Source organism: Stenella coeruleoalba, assembly GCF_951394435.1.
Source record: "Stenella coeruleoalba genome assembly, chromosome: 13".
Classification (NCBI taxonomy): Eukaryota; Metazoa; Chordata; class Mammalia; order Artiodactyla; family Delphinidae; genus Stenella; species Stenella coeruleoalba.
Genome location: NC_137159.1, coordinates 1513152 through 1533530, shown reverse-complemented (window position 1 = coordinate 1533530; position 20379 = coordinate 1513152). Strand labels below are relative to the sequence as shown.

Genomic DNA, 20379 nt, shown 5'->3' with positions numbered 1-20379 from the left:
CACGCAGCAGCATGAAGACATCTTTTTTTTTTTTTTTTTTTGCGGTACGCGGGCCTCTCACTGTCGTGGCCTCTCCCATTGCGGAGCCCAGGCTCCGGACGCGCAGGCTCAGCGGCCACGGCTCACAGGCCCAGCCGCTCCGCGGCATGTGGGATCTTCCCGGACCAGGGCACGAACCCGTGTCCCCTGCATCAGCAGGCGGACTCCCAACTGCTGCGCCACCAGGGAAGCCCCAGGCGTTGACTTCTTTAGCTATGAAAGTCCTAGATGGCATCTTCCAATAGGAGGCTGTTTCATCTGCATTGAAAAGCTGTTGTTCAGTGTAGCTTCGTGAATTCTCTTAGCTGGATCTTCTGGATAACTCGCTGCAGCTTCTACACCAGCACTTGCTGCTTCCTCTCGCTCTTTTATGTTACGGAGGCAGCTTCTTTCCTGAAACCTCAAGAACCGACCTCGCCGGCTTCAGACTTTTCTCCTGCAGCTTCCTCACATCTCTCAGCCTTCAAGAACTGAAGAGAGGCAGGGTCTTGCTCTGGATTAGACTTTGGCTTAAGGCAACGCTGTGGCTGGTTTCATCTTCTGTCCAGACACCGAGACTTTCTGCAATCAGCAAGAAGGCTATTTTCCATTCTTATCACTCCTGTGTTTCACTGAAGTAGCACTTTTAATTTCCTTGAAGAACTTTTCCTTTGCAGTCACAACTTGGCTGACTGGTGCAAGAACCCCAGCTTTCAGCCTGTCTCAGCTTTCGACATGCCTTCCTCACTAAGCTTAATTTTTTCTAGCTTTTGATTTAAAGTGAGAGACGTGTGAGTCTTCCTTTCACTTGAACACTTAGAGCCATTGTAGGGTTATTAACTGGCCTAACTTCAATATTGCTGCCTGTCAGGGAACAGGGAAGGGCCTGAGGAGAGAGAGAGAGATGGGGGAACAGCAGTCGGTGGACTTTGAATGCGCACAACATTATTGATTAAGCTCACCGTCTTATATGGGTGCAGTTAATGGCCCCCCAAAACCTTTACAAGAGTAACATCTGTTATGGTGATCTGTGATCATCTTAACAAATATAATAATAATGAAAAAGATTGAAATATTGCGAGAATTACCAAAACCTGACGCAGAGAAGTGAGCAAATGCCGTTGGGAAAATGGAGCTGATAGACTTGTTCATTGCAGAGCTGCCACAAACCTTCAATCTGTAAAAAATGTAGTATCTGCAAAGTGCAATAAAGCGAAGCACAATAAAAGGATGTGTGCCTGTACTTACACGTTCAACAGTTGGTTAAGGCTGCAGGTGCAGAAACCCTGGATACAGAGGGCCGATGGTACTGTGCCATTTTACATAAGGCACCTGAGCTTCCGTGGATTTTGGTATCTGCGGGAGTTCTGGAACCAACCCCCAGGATACTGAGGGATTCTGTTCTTGTAACTAGTGGGAAAACTGAAAATAGAACAAATTTCATTGATTCTGTTGCTTAGTTCTGATAAAAAAATTAAGGAAACAATATTTTTAGCATGAGATTAATATTTTCATTAGCAAGAGTAGTGATATTAGCACCTTATCTTAGCATTCCTTTCCTTGCAAGAGCACAGAAGGCTCTCCTAGGCTGGTCTACAAGTTTAAAGTCTGTCTAGATGTTTTACACTCACATTCGGTATTGTATACTGAATGGTACACTGATGGTAAGCGGTACCATCGCCACAAAAGAAGCTGACAGATGTCCAGCCCCGAGCAGCAAGCTGCAAGGACGCAAATCACTGGAAAGTGCAGACAGCACACATCTCCCCATGAGCCAGTGGGGAGCCACGAGAGCGTCCAAAGGGCTTTCCGCTTCCCTGTGTTTCTAATCCCACTCATTAAGCCTCCGGAGCTTGAAGTTAGACTGAGCTAGCAACCTCCCGCCCACATAGAGTTTCCAGACAAAATACAGAACAACAGATGATTTTTGTAAGTATAAATATGTCCCAAGTATTGCATGGGACAGGCTCATTCTAAAAATTCATTTGTCGTTTACCTGAAATTCAAATATAACTGGATGCTCTGTATTTTGACCAGCTTTTTATTCTTCTAAGAATGTAAAGATTCTTGGGGTTTTGTTTTAAGGGATGATCTGAGATTGAAGGTTTCGTGCATCCTTCCTTCACTTCACTACGAGTTCAGAACCAACCCAATCTCTGCAGTTGATTGAAGCGGCAAGTACTAACTAATACACTTCCTCTGACTTTGGTTTTCTCCCTCCTCAGCTCCTAGAGCCGAGCCCTGCAGCAGTGTGGCCACAAGGCCACCGAATCAGAAGGTGGGATGGGCTGTGCGTGACCCTAGACGAGCCCTGGTCCCACACAGTCTGGATGTCATTCCGGTCATACTGACCATGGCCCTGTTCCTCCTCTTTCCTCCTGACTTGGTCTCAAGGATTGGATAACAATTGAGGAATTTATAAAAAGCCCAATAAGCGAAAGACTGATTCAAGGAATAAAGACAATTTCAGTTCAATTTTATTCAGTACGAGCTTAGCCCACTTCCCAATAGTTGTCTTTTAAAACAGTCTGCTGAACCAAAATATGTTTTAGACCTGCTCCTTCTGTAAAAACATACAAACAAGAACCTGTTTAAGAAAAATGACCTGCATTCTGACTTTTCCTAAGAAAAGCAGGTTAGAAAGCCCCTTTGTAATTTTTTCAAAGGGATCACATGTGAGGCCTAGACAAGCCCCTGGTTTACACCTGGGACATCCAGAGAGGGCAGGAGGGGGTCTCCTCCCCACGCCTGTAGGAAAACAGTGGGAAAGAGGAACCAGGAAGACTTAGGAGAGAAAGGGCAGTGACTTCACCTCTGGTGCCTACCGTGTGCCAACACCGCAGAATGACTTACATGCCTCAATTCTTACATTAATCCCGTGAGGCTAAAATGGCTCAGAAGGGATTGAGTGACTAGAAAGTCTACACGGGGCAGCTTCAATCCAACCCAGAGATTTGGAATTCCAAAGCAACGCTTAGCAGGTGGAGACTTAGCACCACGTGAATTTTATAATAACTAAGTACAACACTTTATTTAATTTTCCTGAACTTGTGAGAAAGTATTGATATTATTGGGGAAAAATATTAAATGAGAATAGGAATCATCTGTGCAGTCATGAAAATTTTTCAGGTTATTTGAAATCTTCAACTATCCCCAGGTCTATTTCAACCTCAGCCAGTCCCCTTCGGGGACAGGGGGCATTTTCTCCCTGTCTCCCAGCCCTCCATCCCCAGCACACAAGGGACTAAACAAAACTGCCAAGATGTTGCTAAGCTCCCCAGCTCTCTACTCTGCTGGCACACAGAACTATAAAGACCATAGAAAGAAGTTTCTCTGAAAAGCCACAGATAATTTTCCTAAGTCTTTTAAAATGCACGTGAGGGCCAGGAATTCCACCTGGCAGTCTTGGTCCCAAGCGTCCATCCATCTCCCGACAGCCGACAGGGAGGCTGAGGGGCAGGGAGAGCCCAGGCATCCCCCTGAGGTCACATGGGAAGAGGGACCCATAGTCATGGCTCATTATTCACAGATAAGGTTGCTGAGCGGTAAACACACTTTCATTCGCACAACAACTCCATAGGCAGAGGCTGTCATGACCCCCATTTTCAGAGGAAAGTCGGGGTGCAGGGGCACAGAGGGTCAGCACCCCGTCCACAGCCCTCGGCTGCCGGGAGCTGGTGCAGGGGTCAGGGCAGGCGTCCGATGTCTGCCTTCCGTCTCAGACCCCCAGCCTCAGCCACCAGCTCGCCTAACCCCGGCACGGTGGTGGCTCCCAGACCTCACTCCCTCGGTTCTCCAGTTCGTTTCCCTCTTCCCTTCTGCAGAGGACACAGGCGCCAGCCACAGGGCCGGCTGCGGTGAGGACACGAGCAGAGCCCAGTTTCCGTGCTGCGGCGGACAGGGGAGGACACGGGGCTGAGTGCGGACGGCTGCTCCAAAGGACAGGACAGGGCCACCAGCAATGAAAGGGGAGGCACCCAAGTTCAGGGACAGGCTCTCCAGAGAGGGGCTGTTTAGGGAGGACGTTAAAGAAGATCTGAAGGTTCAGACGCAGGTGAGCCTGAGCCAGAGGGTGAAGCCGGGAAATGAAGGACAGCCACGGGGGCGGGAGCCTGTGCCTGCGGGAGGCACGGGGACACAGGAGGGGGTACACGGGGGGCATCAGGGCTGCAGAGCGGGCAGTGTGCACACCCTGGGCTCCCAGGTACCACAGGGGCGCCACGCGGAGGCCCTCGTGGGGTGCTGTGAAGGTCTGGGTGGGAAGTGGTTTAAGCAAGAAGGGAGACTCCTGCCGGCAGGAACAGCATCTGGGGCAGCTGGGGGCGGGAGAGGCGTCTCAGGGTGGTTCTCTGTCAACTGGCTTCCGTACTGACACTGACCACCAGGGGTTAGCGCAGACCCAGAGGTCAAGGGCAAAGTCCTTCCCAAGACCCACCCCCCCCAGATGCACCCATGAGTCGTGGGGACCATCTGTGCTTCTGACCAACCAGCTCTAAGTGTGGAGGGTCCCCATGACCCCCATAGCATCCATAATGGTGCTTTCAGGACTCACTGAAAGCGCTACACCTACAGTTACAGTTTCATCATAGAGGATTCAGATCACAACAGCCAAATGGAAGAGGTGCTGGGAGCAAGGTCTGGGACAGAGGGAGCAGAGCTGCCGTGCCCTATCCCCCTGTCCTCGTGGAGCCTGGGCACGGCACCCCCCTGGCCCGGCCCCTCACTGCGCTCACCGGCCGGGAAGCTGCACAGAGCCTCGGGGTCCGGGGTTCGTGGGTTCTCATGTCACTGGCCACACGGCTGACCCCACTCTCCAAGACCCTCTCCTCTCCCTGGAGGGGGGATGGGATGGAAAGGCCCAACCCCGTGATCACACACTTGATCTTCTGCCATGGCGGCCCCTCCCCTGGAACTGTCTATGGGCCCAGCAGGTGTCACCTCGTTGGCACCAACTCAGGTGTGGTCTAAAGGGACTCACGGTGAACAACCAAAGGCTCCAATCACTCAGGGACTTAAAAGGGCTTTTGAAACTCGGCATCGGGAACCGGAGACAAAGACCAGACGTGCTCTCGATTATATCACAAGGAGAAACAGGAGACCTGGGCAGGTCTGGTCTTGTTTTCGAGGTGGTCAGCCGAGAAGGGTTGTGGGGGAAATAGGAGGGAAAAAAACTCCGCTGCAGCCAGGAATGATTCCAAGGAAAGGCACAAGGAGGCTAAATAAGCACCAAGGCTTTTAGGAAAACAAGGGGCTTGCAGGGGATGTGGCACGAGGCTGGGAGGTGAACTCCAGGAAGGAGGACGCCAGAGGGTATGTGTTCTGTAGCTCCCAAGTTTTTGCATCCACTTGGCTTCAAGTAAGACAAACATGTTTTATTAGCTGTGAACAGACACCGACTGCTACGGACACTGAACAGCCTACAACAGGGAGGGAACCTTCGCTATTACAGCCTCGTTTACTTTACTCTTAAAAATAACAATGCTGACCCCTTCGGCCATCTGTGCTGGGAGGTTCAATCTAGGCTGTCATTGTTAGCAGCACAGAAACTTCCCTCCAGCCTTTCGGCGTAGGCATTCTGCGTTGCAACCTGTAATCCCGCGGGCAGATTCCCTGCAACTTCTTAATTAGCTTAAAATTCCCAGAAGAAACAATTAATGGAGATCTGTGAATTATTTTGTGGACACAGAGGAGAACTACAAGTGAGGTGGCACTGACTCCTGCTAACGGTACAGAAGAGCAGGGCTGAATGCGCACAGGACCCTGAACGGCAGCCAGGAGCCGAGGGCTCGGCGGCTATATCAGAGCCCCGCTGGGGCTGTGGAGGACTTTGCGCTGTGTGCAAAGTCCTAAACAAGAGTCCCAGCTCCCTGGATGGGCTCCCCCTCGACTGCCAGCCCAAGGCAGGACCTGAGGTCTGAGCTCTGCCCTGTCTGTACGATGCCAAGAACGCAGCTCTGAGCTGACTGAGAGTAACACTTTCCTGGAGCAGAAATCTGATATCCAACACTCTTGACCTTGAACAAAATGGAGGATTTAAAATATGACGGCACGGAGCGCCTGGCTGTGGACTACGTGGAGGGGATTCTGCAGCCCACGCCCACCTGTGACACCTGGGATCAGATCTGGAACTTCCAAGCCAGGCCTGATGATCTGCTCATTTCCACCTACCCGAAAGCAGGTAGGCGGGAGGGATCGGGGGGGAGACGCAGAGGAGGGTTAGGAAGAGAAGCGGGAAAGATGCATCAATAATGAAATAAAGAGGGCTTCCCTGGTGGCGCAGTGGTTGGGAGTCCGCCTGCCAATTCAGGGGACACGGGTTCGTGCCCCAGTCCGGGAATATCCCACATGCTGCGGAGCGGCTGGGCCCGTGAGCCATGGCCGCTGGGCCTGCGCGTCCAGAGCCTGTGCCCTGCAACGGGAGAGGCCACAACAGTGAGAGGCCCACGTGCCGCAACAAAAAATAATAATAATAATAAAGAAATAAAGAAACCGACCTGGATTTGAGTGGAAAGCTGTTTACTGGGCAGAGTGATACTGCCAAGACAAATCACAGGTGGTAACTGAAACCACACAAAAAATATTAAAATGACCTACACATCTTAAGAATTTAATTCTTTCTGTGATGTACCTGTTTTTTTACTTCCCTGAAAGAGAGTGAATCAAACAGCCCAAAACAAAGGGGCCAGACTTGCTGCCTTACTTGTTCCCAGCACAGGCCCATATAGCAGAGCCAGACAGGGGACCCCTGCCTGATCTAGGGAAGAGGAGGGGCTTGGGCTCTGCAATGCTGAGCTTGTAAGTCTCCCAGCTCAGGGTCCCAGAAATACTCTCTTAATTTCCACCCTCCCTGGTGGTAGGTTGTGAACCTACTTTCTTATTTCAATAGTCAGTTTAACAAAGTCACTGAAGAAACAAGACAAACTTGAGCTCAGCCACTGCATCATAAAAATGAGGGGTGAGCAGAGAGAAAGAGCTCTCTGCAGTTATTTGTGTATATCTACAGTTAGACCAAAAATACAGTATTCAACTCATACCCCAATTGCACTGACATCTGCTCTCTGCAAAGTCAAGCTCCATGTCAATAACTTCTGCTACATGCTCACACACATGTGTGCACACACACACACGCACACACGCACACACGCTCCACCCCCTTTGCCTTTATCTGTAACAATCTGACAAAAGGCTCTACAGGTAGATGGGGCCTTAGACTCACCCATCCATCGGTTTCATATCGGCCCTGATTTTCTGATCTTACTCATCATGAGTCTGTTCAGAATTAAAATTTTTTAAATGTGAATTTCTGAAAGTACCCACTGGTGGGGATCACATCTCACTGCCTTAATTTCACCCACAACTCTTAATTTATTACCATAATTTCAGTACAATGCTTAATCATTCATCTTTTCTCCACCTGCCATATGTGAGCATTAAGATTTGGTTCATTTAGGGTTTTCATGGGTTAGGGGCAAGCAGGACCGTACAATGCAAATAACACGCTCAAAAAGTGAAGCACTTGCCAGCTAAGGTAATATTTAGTCAATCACTCAAAACCTGTGCACTAATAAAGGCTCTACTGATCAGAGGGAAGAAACAAGCTCAGATCATGGAATGGTTCACACCTAACTTTTTAGCAGAATAATAAGTGCTCTGTGACTGAGGTGAGATAAACACACTGCAGAACCGCTGACTGCTAGGGGACGATCTGACCCTGAACCTCCAGTCGCACTGGAGTCTGCCCCAGCATTAGCCCGTGTCTGTCAAGAATAAACACACAAAGCGAGTACACTTGAACTTCCTTTGAGTCAATAGCTAAAGAAATATTGGTCCTGGATCCTGTAATGAAAGAGTTGGTGTCAGAAAATATTAGAAGCTAACTGACCGAGGATGTAAACTGCAGCTGCTCTCTTGTTTCCTAAGCTGTGCCCCCTGGCAGACCTAGAAGCGCTGAATTGGGAGCATGAGAAAGGGTCTCGTAACCAGAGATGATCAGCCCAGACCCAGGACTCAGAGCTCAGTCTCCCAGCCTCCTCCTGCCACGGACTCGGTCAGGTGTCTGGTCAGCAGTCTTCAGCCAAGGCCGAAGGTCAGGTGGCAGCCCCACGCTGGTCAGGATGGGGCGGCCCGCAGGAGCTGACCGGAGCTGGGAGACAGAGGCCCTTCTCGGGGGCAGCGGGGGCAGTGAGGGTGCAGCCTCTGGGTCGAGGTTCCAGGCAGCAAAATGCGGAGTGGCCTCTGCACATCTTCTATCAATCAGACCTCTACCTCCTTCCCTCAAATCCCAGAATGTAAATCAGATCTCAGGACATTTAGAATCTCGGCAGCAAAGGAGCCTAGGGAATGCACTTTTTAGCCTTTCAGGTAAAATAAAGGAAAGTGTGAAAATGGAGACTAAACCCTAATCTTTCATTCATTCGGCCAACACATAACAAGAGCCTCCTCCCGCGTAGCAAGCCCATGCTACGCACTTGGACAGAGTCTGAAGACCACACCGTGATGACTCTCCACATCACAGGCTGGTGAGGACTCTCGTTCTGCCTTTCTAAGGAACTATGCAGCTAACTCAATAGCATAACAATCCTAATTAATGGCTGTACAGAATAAAAAAAGAACTATATATTTATGAATCTAATGTCCACTCCAAATTGGAGTCTTTGTATAAAAATCCATATCATACCATATTATGATAACACAAGATATAAACGAAGAAGGATGGTTTCTGAATTCCATTATAAAGCTGGCTTTAAAGTTCACACGGCTGCTCTAACAAGTGTTTGGTCACATTCTAAGAACTGCAGTAGATAAAGCCTGTGCTTCCTCATCTTCCTGGGGAATAAGGAACAACCTGGACGCAGGAGATCGTGGACTTGATACAAAACGAGGGTGATATTGACAGAAGCCAGCGGGCACCTACTCACGAGCGATTCCCCTTCATCGAGTGGAAAATCCCGGGTATGGAATCTGGTGAGTACGGCACAGCTGCACCTGACCCCGGGCCTAGACACCCACCAGGGATTTTTACTATCCAGTAGCCCTCTCAGAATTCTAGACCATCGATGGACTCCATGACTGTCTTTCTCACCATCTGGCCATCGTTCTAACTCCAGACATTTTCTAATCAAGTTACTGTTTATGCAAAAGTAAGTTAAGTTTTGATTCTCCAATTAGAAATTAACTTCACTCCACAAGGATGAGCCTAGGTAAGATAATTTTATAGTGGAAGGGTTTGAATTTTTTAGGTTCTTCTTTATTTGGTTTATTGTTATGGTTAAAAACTGCTCTAGCCGGGCTTCCCTGGTGGCGCAGTGGTTGGGAGTCCGCCTGCCGATGCAGGGGACACGGGTTCGTGCCCCGGTCCGGGAGGAACCAACATGCTGCGGAGCGGCTGGGCCCGTAAGCCATGGCCGCTGAGCCTGCGTGTCCGGAGCCTGTGCTCCGCAATGGGAGAGGCCACAACAGTGAGAGGCCTGCGTACTGCAAAACGAAAACAAAAACAAAAACTACTGCTCTAGCCCAAAAAACCCATTCGTATGCTACAAGTATTCTCTCAGATGAGATCCACAGAGTTACAGGCGGCCTGGAACTGTTCCTAACGTAGTAATAACAAAGCAGCAAGATTCTGAAGCAAATAGAGAAAAATAATGGGAAGTCATTGAAAATTAATTTTACAGGCTTGGAACAAGCTAATGCAATGCCCTCACCACGGATCCTAAAGACGCACCTTCCCATCCACTTGCTGCCACCATCCTTCCTGGAGAAAAACTGTAAGGTAAAGAGCCAAAGGAATTCAGAGTTGACCCCTTAGAAGGACCTCAGACTGGTCCTCAATCCATTTCCTCTTAAAACACTTCGCTTGTTAAAAAAAAAAAAAAAAAAAACGAGTCCACCTTGTCACATCATCAATATGCAAATTGATATGAATGCTTTCCACCTCCCACAAAAGCCAAATCACAGGAGTGCAGCATCGGAAAGATTCATCTGTATGGAATATACCCACCCTAACATAACTGTTGGTCTAATCCTGGTTTTGCTTCTTCCCTCCCTCCCTCTACTCCCAGATAATCTACGTAGCAAGAAACCCCAAGGACAGCATGGTGTCTTATTACCACTTCCACAGGATGAATAAAGGGCTTCCTGCTCCAGGAACCTGGGAAGAGTACTTTGAGAGTTTTCTGGCTGGGGACGGTGAGAGAACTCAGCTTTGCTCCCATCCTTTCTCAAAATCCTCAGATACTCTACAGAGAAGTCATCATTTCCTTAGAACAGCAGGGGCTCTGCCTTCTTCACGGTGAGGGAATCACCAGCGTGACCTTCTCCCTCTCTTCAGGATTCTCCTCCCAGGTGGGTGCTTGTCAGCTGGGTTTCTGCGACTCACTGCCCTATTTCTGATCCCGTCCTGCAGTGTGTTGGGGCTCCTGGTTCGAGCACGTGAAGGGATGGTGGGATGCCAAGGACCAGCACCGCATCCTCTACCTCTTCTACGAGGACATGAAGAGGGTAAGGAGCAGGGCCGCCTCACGTGTTCCCCTCTGACCGTAAAATATTTCAGTCATAACGTGCGGACCCCATCAGGGACTCACAGATTGAAACAGGGCACAGAAGACGCTACATTTCACCGGCTGCAGCTGTCCACGCATCAAAGAACACCTGGGACGTCATGAGTTTCTGTATCACACAGTCTCACCTGAGCTTCCTGGAGCTCTGGGCTCTGGGACACCTTTTCCTTATAGGCAGAGGATGGCAAAATGAGGGATGCCTTTTTTTCTCCTTGTATGTAGACTTTTAAATTCCGTTTAGAAGGGAAAACAAATCCAGCATATTTTGGGTTTTTTTTATTAGTACTTGAGGAACGTCATAGTTTCAAGAAACAGTTTAAGAAATTATGGCGCAGTGGGAAACACTAATGGTTTAGAGTCAAAATTCCTGAATCCCAGTTCTGGCTTTACTGCCTATTGGCAATTATTCTTTGTGAAGATGCTGAGCATCTAGGAATTTAGTTTCCTTACATGCAGAAAGGAGATAGTAATATGCACTCCAAGAGCTGTTATAACGACTAAATGAGGTGGTGTCATGAGAGTATATTGTAAATGGTCATCTACCCAGTCCTTTCTGTGACTCCACTGAATACAGGGATCTATACAGAATTACAGTCTCTGTTCTAGAATTTATAACAGAAAGCCTGGTTCTCAAAAGGTACGTCACAGACAGCTGCATGGCCTCTCAGAGGCCATGCCAGGCCTGCTAAGTCAGACGTGCAGTTTTAAAAGATTAATCGGGGATTCCTGTGCACATTAGTTTAGCTGCATTTCTCTTAGGTTCCATCACTACTGGGCTTTATCCAGTTGTGTCTACAAAATATCTGAAGAGTGAAAAACACAGCATCATTTTTCTATGTTTTTTATTGAGATACAACTGACAAGTAACATTATATTCGTTTCAGGTGTACAGGATAATGATTTGATATTTGTATGTACTGAGAAATTTTCTCCATAATCAGTCAACATCTGTCACCACACACAGTGACAAAAATTTTCTTTCTTGTGGTGAGAACTTTTAAGATCTATTCTCAGCACAGTGTTATTATACTGTACGATACAATGTTATTAATTATACAATACCGTGTGATTATAGTCACCATGATGTACACTACATCCTAGGACTTATTTATCTTACAACTGGAATTTTGAACATTTTGACCCCCTTCACCCACTTCACCTTCCACCTCTGGCAAACACTGATCTGTTCTGTATGGTTTTTTTAAATAGGTAAGTTTCTAGGATTACATTTCTAGGATTCTCAGAACCATGATTCCAGGGCTAGCAGGACAACCCATACAGGTATCAGTATAAAATTCTCTCCCTTGTGTTTACTTGGTACAAAAGTGTGGAGACACCACAAGAGAGCACCGAAAAACTAAACAACAGGAGGGCATACAAAAGGAGACTCTGGTCACATATACATATATGCACTGCTGCAGTTCAGAGAGTTGTCTCGTCACAGGATTCCAGATATAGACACTCAACTAAGGAATATTATGGCAGGGGTTATAAGGAAGGGTTTGCTCTTTTATGACTGGATGTGACAAACAGGGGCCATGATATCAGATGCTACTAAGCTAAGACCAGGGAAAGTCCATGTAGGTGACGCTTGCCCACATATCGTCATAGCAGGGCCAAAGGAGGATGTGTCCCTGGGAACGGTGTACAGAACCCTGGGGTAGATCCTAATGCATTATGAATGCCAGGAGGAGACTTCACCGAAATGGGCAGTCTAACCTCAGGGTCCCCAGCGCCCTCTTACATGTTTCTGCGATCATGCTCTGGGCTGTCACCTGCCTGTGGTCACTCAGAGCGCACAGTTCTCAGCACTCTTGCTGATTCCTAGTCTGTGTGAGGCCAACTAAATTAAGCACTTTTGACATCCAAGCTTCAAAGCGGGAGCCCATTTTAAAGCAGGAGACACAGTGGCGGGGATAAACACTCCCACCGGCAACGCACAACTCCTCCTGGACACAGGGGCCTTCCCACACCACAGCGCCCCTGGGCTGCGTCCCTCTGAGGAGGAAACAGTGGCGACAATGGGGCTGAAACCTTCTCAGAGACACCGAAGCAACCGGACCAGCTGGGCACTGCAGCTACTGCCACGGGGCCTCTTGGGTGCAAAGAAGTCCCTCCCACCCTCATGCCCCCCTCACCGGCACCACTGGGAAAGTCTGGGGCCACTTCTGTCCACATGAGAAGCAGGAGACGGGCCTCTGTGGCCAGGTCCCCAATGCTGCTGCAACACCTGCTCGCAGCATCTGTCCAGTGGCTGTCCCCGTGGGGCATTTAGCTGGACGGGCTAGAGCAGGACATTTGGGCCTAATTCTGGACACATCCCTCTGTGGCACGTGCCCCATGCACTGCATGTCACTGTGTGGTGAGTGTCTCACCGACACGCTCAGTTGACGCTTCCATGTTAGAACAAGAAGAGCGTAATGACTCCAGTTGATACAGTCACCACATCAAAGTGAGTCACATCTGAAAAGCTGAGCACTCGTGAGACACGATTTTTTAAAATTTTAATTCATGACATGTTACTGATTACTAGCATTAATTCATTCCAACAGTCTTTTGAAACTATTATTTATTGATATAAATTATCTTATATCAAGTCTTTTCTTTTGACTCTGATCATAGAACCCAAAGCATGAAATTCTGAAGCTGGCAGAATTTATTGGAAAGAGCCTAGATGATAAAGTTCTGGATAAAATTGTCCATTACAGTTCATTTGACGTCATGAAGCAGAACCCGATGGCAAACTATACGTCGATTCCAGCTCCATTCATGAACCACTCTATTTCTCCATTCATGAGAAAAGGTTTTTATGTTTCCTTTTCACCATAATCTTAAAGGAATTGTCCAATATTTAAGAGTCTTTGGGGAGTTTCTTTTCTATAGATAAGAAAAATAAGATCAATAATAAATGGTTCTGGGGAAAAAATAATTTAAGAAACCACAGATGAAATGAAATCAGTGTTCAGCCACAACTGGAGAGTGAGGTTTGGTGTCTAAGTCCAACCCTTTATCCTCACCTTCCTTCTGGAGTTCTGGCTGATAAGGTGAAAACATACAGAATTAAGTCAGATGGAGCAAAGAATCCACTTTCCGGAGGGCTCTAAGCTATCAGAGAGGTCCATTCACTCCAACATACTTACTGACTGGAGTGGCTACCATGTGCCAGACACTGTTCTGGGCAATGTCCACAGCAGTGACCAAAACACACGAAAACTCAGGATAATAGTTGCTAGTAAGTACTATGTAGAAAAAGCAGTCTGGGAAAGGTAACAGGGATTGCACGTGGAGAACTGGAGGGGAATCTTCTTTCTCTTCCCTCCTTTCTCAAAACCGCAGGTTGAGTCCTTCAAGAAGCAGGCCCTTCTACCTGCAGGACGCCAGCCACAGGCACAAGCACCAAGTGTGCTGCGACGGGCAGAAGGGAAGGACAAGAGAGCTCCTCAGACCTGCTGTTCACGCGGCCGTGTCACCTCCCGACCCACAAGCCAGACAGGCGATTCCTCCCCCTTCCAGGAGGAGACACTGCCAGGCCAGCCAGAGAAATGTTTGCCCGGCTCTGTCCCTCCCTGACGGGGAGTAGAAATCCTCACACAGAAACGGGAGAACAGAGAAATCCAAATCCCCCCACGGTACTGACACCCACCACCCCACGTCTGTTTCAGGGGCTGTGGGAGATTGGAAGAATCACTTCACTGTGGCCCAGAACGAGAGATTTGATGAAGATCACAAGAGGAAGATGGCTGACACCACTCTAACTTCCCACATCCGATTCTTGTAAGGAATGAAAAGAACCAGAGTCCATCAGTGTGAAAGCTGATTACCCCGACCACGTGACACTGGATTCAGGCGGTCACACTAGTGCTCCTTGTGTTTGCTTTTGTTCACCCTAAAAAAAGTGACAGGGCTATCAGAGGTCAGGGCAAAGTGGAGGGTGGGCAGGGTGGCAGCGTGAAAACCATGGCGTCATTGCTAATTATCATCACATGTCAATTTTCCACAGATCATGCGCTTGTTAACGTATTAAAAATGCTTCGGTCATCACACAAAAACGCACTAAAATTTACAGATTAAGTTCAAGCCAATTTTTAAATGCAGCACTAACATGTGTAAACAGTTACTTCCAGCAATTTCTTGGTAGCCAAGTAACCATCAGGTGACTCTGTTTCTAAGTCACTCCAGAGCACCCACCCCAGCCTCTCACCACAGCCTCTACATTTAATGGGGCCCGCCCCCCCAGCCCAGCCGCGCCGCAATCCATCCCAGCCTCCCACCTTAACCTCCCTCCCTCCAGCGCCTCTGCAATCCTGCTCTAATCCATCAGCAACATCCGTTGGTTTTACTTCCAGGAAGTCTCATCGCTACAGCCATCCCCCTGGTTCAGAAGCCTCTCCCTCTTGCCTATAAGCTACCTAACTCGTTTCTCTGTTCATCATACATCAGCCAAGCTTGTTTTCCCACAACAAGACTCATTATATTTCTCTTTAGCTCAGAATCCTTCAATGATTCTGAATGTTTGCTGCCTAGAAGATAAATCCCAAGCTTTTTAGCCATCAATTCAAAGGCAGCTACAACCATATGACACAGTTGACTGACCTTCCAAACCACCTTCCAGCTGGATTTCATTCTGCCAGTCACCCTCCTTGCCTCAGCGACGAGTCCCCGTGCTGGGCCCGAGCGCATCTCACAGGTTCCCAGAGGATAGTTTCACTTTCACCCCGCCTCCTCCTGACATTTCCTTTCCTTCCTTCCTACCCATCCAAAACAAAGACAACAAGTCCAATAACCAGCACAGGTCTCCCATCTTCCTACAGATACTGCAACCTGAAGGGTTGCTGCTCTTCTGCAGTCCTTTACACTTAGCATAATTCTTCTGTGATTAAGATTAAAGTACATCATGCTATCTCTTGGATGTCTACATTGTCTCTTTTGTGCATATTTAAATTTTCATTTGTTTATTTTTTCTCCAAGATAGGGACATTGCTAGATACTTCTTTGCAAACCAAATGGCAAACAATATGCTCAAAAATAAGTAACTGAAATACTATATCAGTTAAGGAAATCTAAAAAGCCAACTTTTTACATTCTAAGTAGTCCCTGGAACAGCTATCATCTATAGCTGTGCTGTGTTAGCTACTAGCTGCATGTAGCTATTTAAATTATTTAAAATTTGGGAAGATCCACACACCCCAATGTTCACAGCAGCACATTTACAATAGCCAAGACATGGAAACAACCTAAATGTCCACTGATAGATGAATGGATAAATGAGAGGTGGTACACATACACAATGGAATATTACTCAGGCATAAAAAATGCAACCTTGTCATTTGTGACAACATGGATGGACCTAGAGGATTTTACGCCAAGTGAAATAATCAAAGACAAATACCATATCATTATACTTACATGTGGAATCTAAAAAACAAAACAGACAAACAAAACAAAACAGAAACTGACTCACAGGTACAGAATGTAATATACAGCGTAGGGAATATAGTCAATAGCACTGCAATAATTTTATATGGTAACAGATGGTTACCTGACTTATTGTGGTGATCAATCCTTAATGAATATAAATGTGAAATCACTATGTTGAACACTTGAATACTAATATAATATTGTATGTCAACTGCAATTTAAAAAAATAAAAATAGGGCTTCCCTGGTGGCGCAGTGGTTAAGAATCCACCTGCCAATGCAGGTAACACGGGTTCAAGCCCTGGTCCGGGAAGATCCCACATGCCGTGAAGCAACTAAGCCTATGTGCCAGAACTACTGAAGCCCGTGTGCCTAGAGCCCATGCTCCGCAGCGAGAGAAGCCACCGCAATGAGAAGCCCGCGCACGGCAAGGAAGAGTAGCCCCCACTCACCACAACTAAAGAAACCCCGTGGGCTTCCCTGGTGGCACAGTGGTTGAGAGTCCGCCTGCCGATGCAGGGGACACGAGTTCGTGCCCCGGTCCGGGAGGATACCACGTGCCGCGGAGCGGCTGGGCCCGTGAGCCATGGCCACTGAGCCTGCGCGTCCAGAGCCTGTGCTCTGCAACGGGAGAGGCCACAACGGTGTATGCATGTGTGTGTGTAGGGCCAGGGGATTTTGTGGCGATGCGTCTTACATCCAGAGCACCCCGACAGAGATGACGGCTCTCAGCTGGCAGGTTAGAAGCCCCCATTTCAATGGCCCTGAAGGGGACTCACCACACCCTCCTAACAGGCAGCCTCCCCAGTGAAAGTCCGGGGCCTGACAACAAGTAAAGCTCCTGGAACTATGGCTCCAGACTGCTTGCTCTCTGCCCTACCCCCACCATCACCACCATAGAGGCCAAAAGCCTAACTAGGGGTACTGGGGACATTCTCTTGGTCCTTTACGTTGGCTAGCCCATAAACTGGTCCCATTTGAGTGTCGTGCAGAACGACAGGCTTCACCTGAAGGCGTCCGGCAAGCTGCGGCACGCTAGCTACTTTGGTGGCTCTGCACCCCCAGCAAGAGTTTGAGCCAGAAGTCTCTGTGACTGATGACCGCTGACAGAGCCTCTGGGGAAGGGAGGAGCCCCACCTGCAAGTGACCCTGGGGGTTTGCGCTCAGTGCCTTCCGGGACTGTTGCCCGCTGCATCCCCCTTGAAGAGCAGCCATCGGCTTCTCAGGAGCCCCTGTCAAGACTGCGTGACCGACCCAGGGAGGCCTCGTGAACCTCCAGCCTGATACTCCCATTTTGGGGTGGCTCGACTCACAAAACCTTTCCTGTCAAGTGCAAATGGTGGATTCAAGAGCGGCGGCCTGGCCACGCAGGCATCTGGGCCCTACCTGAGAAGCAGCAGCTACCTCTCCAGGGAAAGCTTTGCCCCCCGCTGAGCCAGGTGAGTCACTGCACGGCTCACTGGAGCCCTCAATTCACAGACGCCCCTAAATGCTGAATGCCTGCTTTGACTAAGCGAAAGCTCACTGATTTCCACTGGACTGCAGTGCCAGCCCTGCAACACCAAAAGCGGACACGGCCCCTCCACCCAGAGGCCAGAATCCAGGCCCCTCTCAGGGCTCTGGCCAATGCCTGCCTTGATGAACCGTGCTCTGTGCTTACTGACTCCTGGGCTTTGCCAGTGGCCTAGCTACCAGGTCTGCCATTATGAAAACTAGAGTAGTGTTACAGACACCCCCCTGGGGCCGTGAACTGTGGAAACAAATGATGACTGCTGACTGCACTTTCCGGGGTCCTCATGTGGATGTCCACAGAAAGGACCCTTCTCTGATGGGACACGCTAGAACTAAACTGCTAGTTGAGCACGCGCTGCCCTGGCTGCTACCATCCTGCTGCCTGGATCCACCATCACATCACACGTGACAACGCAGCCGCCGTCACAGAAAAGGCACAAGTGAAGGGCTCCGTCTCTGCAGAGGCTGCCACTGGGTTCCGGACTGGTGACTCCTGCCCAGAGCTGCTCTGGTCTCTCCTGACAGACTGACCTCCGACCCCTCCCAGGCGTTTTATTGGTGGAGCCTCATCACCGGTGACACTTTTTCAGGTTTTGGTGCTGCTGTTTCAGTCAAGTCAGCCAACTGCAGTCACACTGCTGCAGCCCCTGAAACTAGAATTTGTCGTGTGTTTGGTTTTGTGGAGCTTGCAACCTGAACATAGCATGCCTTTTACCAAAAAAGCAGCTTGACAATGGCTGACCGGGGGGTATTCAATGGAGCTCCCGTGCTCCCTGCCTTCCGCAGACATTTGATATTGTTAAGCGTTGAGATGGCCTCTGGAAAAATCAACTCAAAAAGGGTTTGACTGCTTCCCTCACATCCTGGTCTGCACACCTTACCAAGGCAGGTGGTCACTAAATGCGGCTATCCCCAGAAAGATGCCCTCTGCCACTTGCCGGGTAACGATCAGGATGAACAGTTGGCAGTTCCTTAAAAAGTTAAACATACTTACCACAGAGCCCAGCAATTTCCCCTCCTAGGTCTGTACCCTAGAGAAATAAAAACTTATGTCCACACAAAACTCTGGTCATGAATGTTTATAGTGGCTCTATTCGTAATTACCCCAAAACTCGAAACGAACCCAAATGTCCTGCAGTTGGTGAATGGATAAATAACGGCACATCCGTACAATGAGTATCAGTTAGTGATGAAAGGGAACAAATCATTGACAAATGAGACAACCTGAACGAATCTCAAAGGCATTTTGCTGAGGAAAAGAAACCTGTCGCAAAAGGTTTGTTTCCATTTATATGACATTCATGAATGACAAAGTGATAGTGATGAAGAACAGATGACGGTTGTCAGAGATTAGGGATGGGAGGCGTGTCAGCCACGATGGGGTAGGGTGAGGGTAATGAAACTATTCTGTGGACTGATTATGCCAGTGATTACAAGAGTCTGTACATGTATTAAAATTCAAAGAACTGTATGCCAAAAGAAAAGATAATATTACTGTACGTTAATTGAAAAAATAAAAGGTGGAGAGGACTTCAAAAATGCCAAATTTCTTATTCCTTTTTTTTTTTTTTGCGGTACGCGGGCCTCTCACTGCTGTGGCCTCTCCCGTTGCAGAGCACAGGCTCCGGACGCGCAGGCTCAGCGGCCATGGCTCACGGGCCCAGCCGCTCCGCGGCATGTGGGATCTTCCCGGACCGGGGCACGAACCCGCGTCCCCTGCATTGGCAGGCAGACTCCCAACCACTGCACCCCCAGGGAAGCCCTCTTATTCCTTTTTCTATTGAGCTATAATTGACATATAATGTTAGTTTCAGGTGTACAATATAATGATTTGATATTTGTATGTATTGCGAAATGATCATCACAATAAGTCTAGTAAATACCATCATTTTTTCCTTGTGATGAGAACTTTTAAGATCGACTCTCTCAGCAACTTTCAAGTATACAGTAGAGTCTTATTAACTGTAGTTACCATGCTGCACACAACATCCCCCAGACTTATTTGCTTCATAAATCAGCGTTTGTACTTTTCAACCCCCTTCACCCATCTTGCCCACTCCCACACCCTGCCTCTGCCACACCAATCTCTTCTCTGTATCTACGAGTTCAGTTGTTTGGGTGTTTTTTTGGTTTTGTTTTATAAAATGTCAAAAATGTCCAAAGTTTGACCAAAATGTCCATTTTATAAAAGACAAAGAAAGACTGTGGAAATGTTCCAGATTAAAGAAACCTAAAGAGATGTGACAATTAAATGCAAAACCTGATTCTAGCCTGGATCTCATACTGGAAGGGAAAATAAAATGCTATAACGTCCTTGATGTTAATAGATACAACAAAAGCCCTGTAGTCTTAGTTCTAAGTTTCCTCAAAACCCAGAAGAAAATGACCAGTGATCTTAGGTTCTGTCCTGCTGATCGGTTTCTGTATCAATTAATTCCTAGATTCAATTAAGTCTGCATGCAGTGCAATGCATGAATATATATACAAGGCAATGGACTAGATGGAGAGGGGGCAACAGAAAGTCCTCTTTTTCTCCAAAAGGTGCTCAAAGTCTCGAGTTTCACCAACACTACCTGCCAACGCATTTAGTCACTCCTCCTTAACGGTATTCACTGCCACGTAAACATTGAGAACTTTGGTGGCTTTTAGGAATTACTCGTGATTTTTCTAAAAAGCCGTCTGAGGCTGTTTTTCTAGTCCCGAGGAAAGTCACTCATTTTACAACCCCGCCCAGTGTCCAGATTACGGGCATTTTCCGAAGCCAGCTCACTTCAGGACGATCCTTTCCCCAAGCTGGCGAACTTCATCCCACGACCTGCGTCAGGGCGTTGCAAGTGACAAGTGACAGCCAGTGCCAGGCTGGTGGCCCACGGAGC

The 20379-nt window shown here is 48.2% G+C and overlaps 2 protein-coding genes across 12 annotated transcripts in view; one reads left to right on the top strand and one right to left on the bottom strand.

Annotated features, from left to right (window-relative positions):
• The window catches only part of LOC307196476 (uncharacterized protein), a 403273-nt gene that overhangs the window by 382290 nt on the left and 604 nt on the right, over positions 1 to 20379 (bottom strand). The gene's annotated exons all lie outside the window — the stretch shown is intronic.
• Positions 6040 to 14673, top strand: LOC307196477 (sulfotransferase 1C4-like). Its single transcript, XM_079941420.1, has 7 exons — positions 6040 to 6196; positions 8857 to 8982; positions 9690 to 9787; positions 10077 to 10203; positions 10421 to 10515; positions 13197 to 13377; positions 14237 to 14673. Exons 1-7 carry the CDS (start codon positions 6043 to 6045, stop codon positions 14350 to 14352), a joined length of 897 nt encoding a protein of 298 aa, XP_079797546.1. The 5' UTR covers positions 6040 to 6042; the 3' UTR covers positions 14353 to 14673.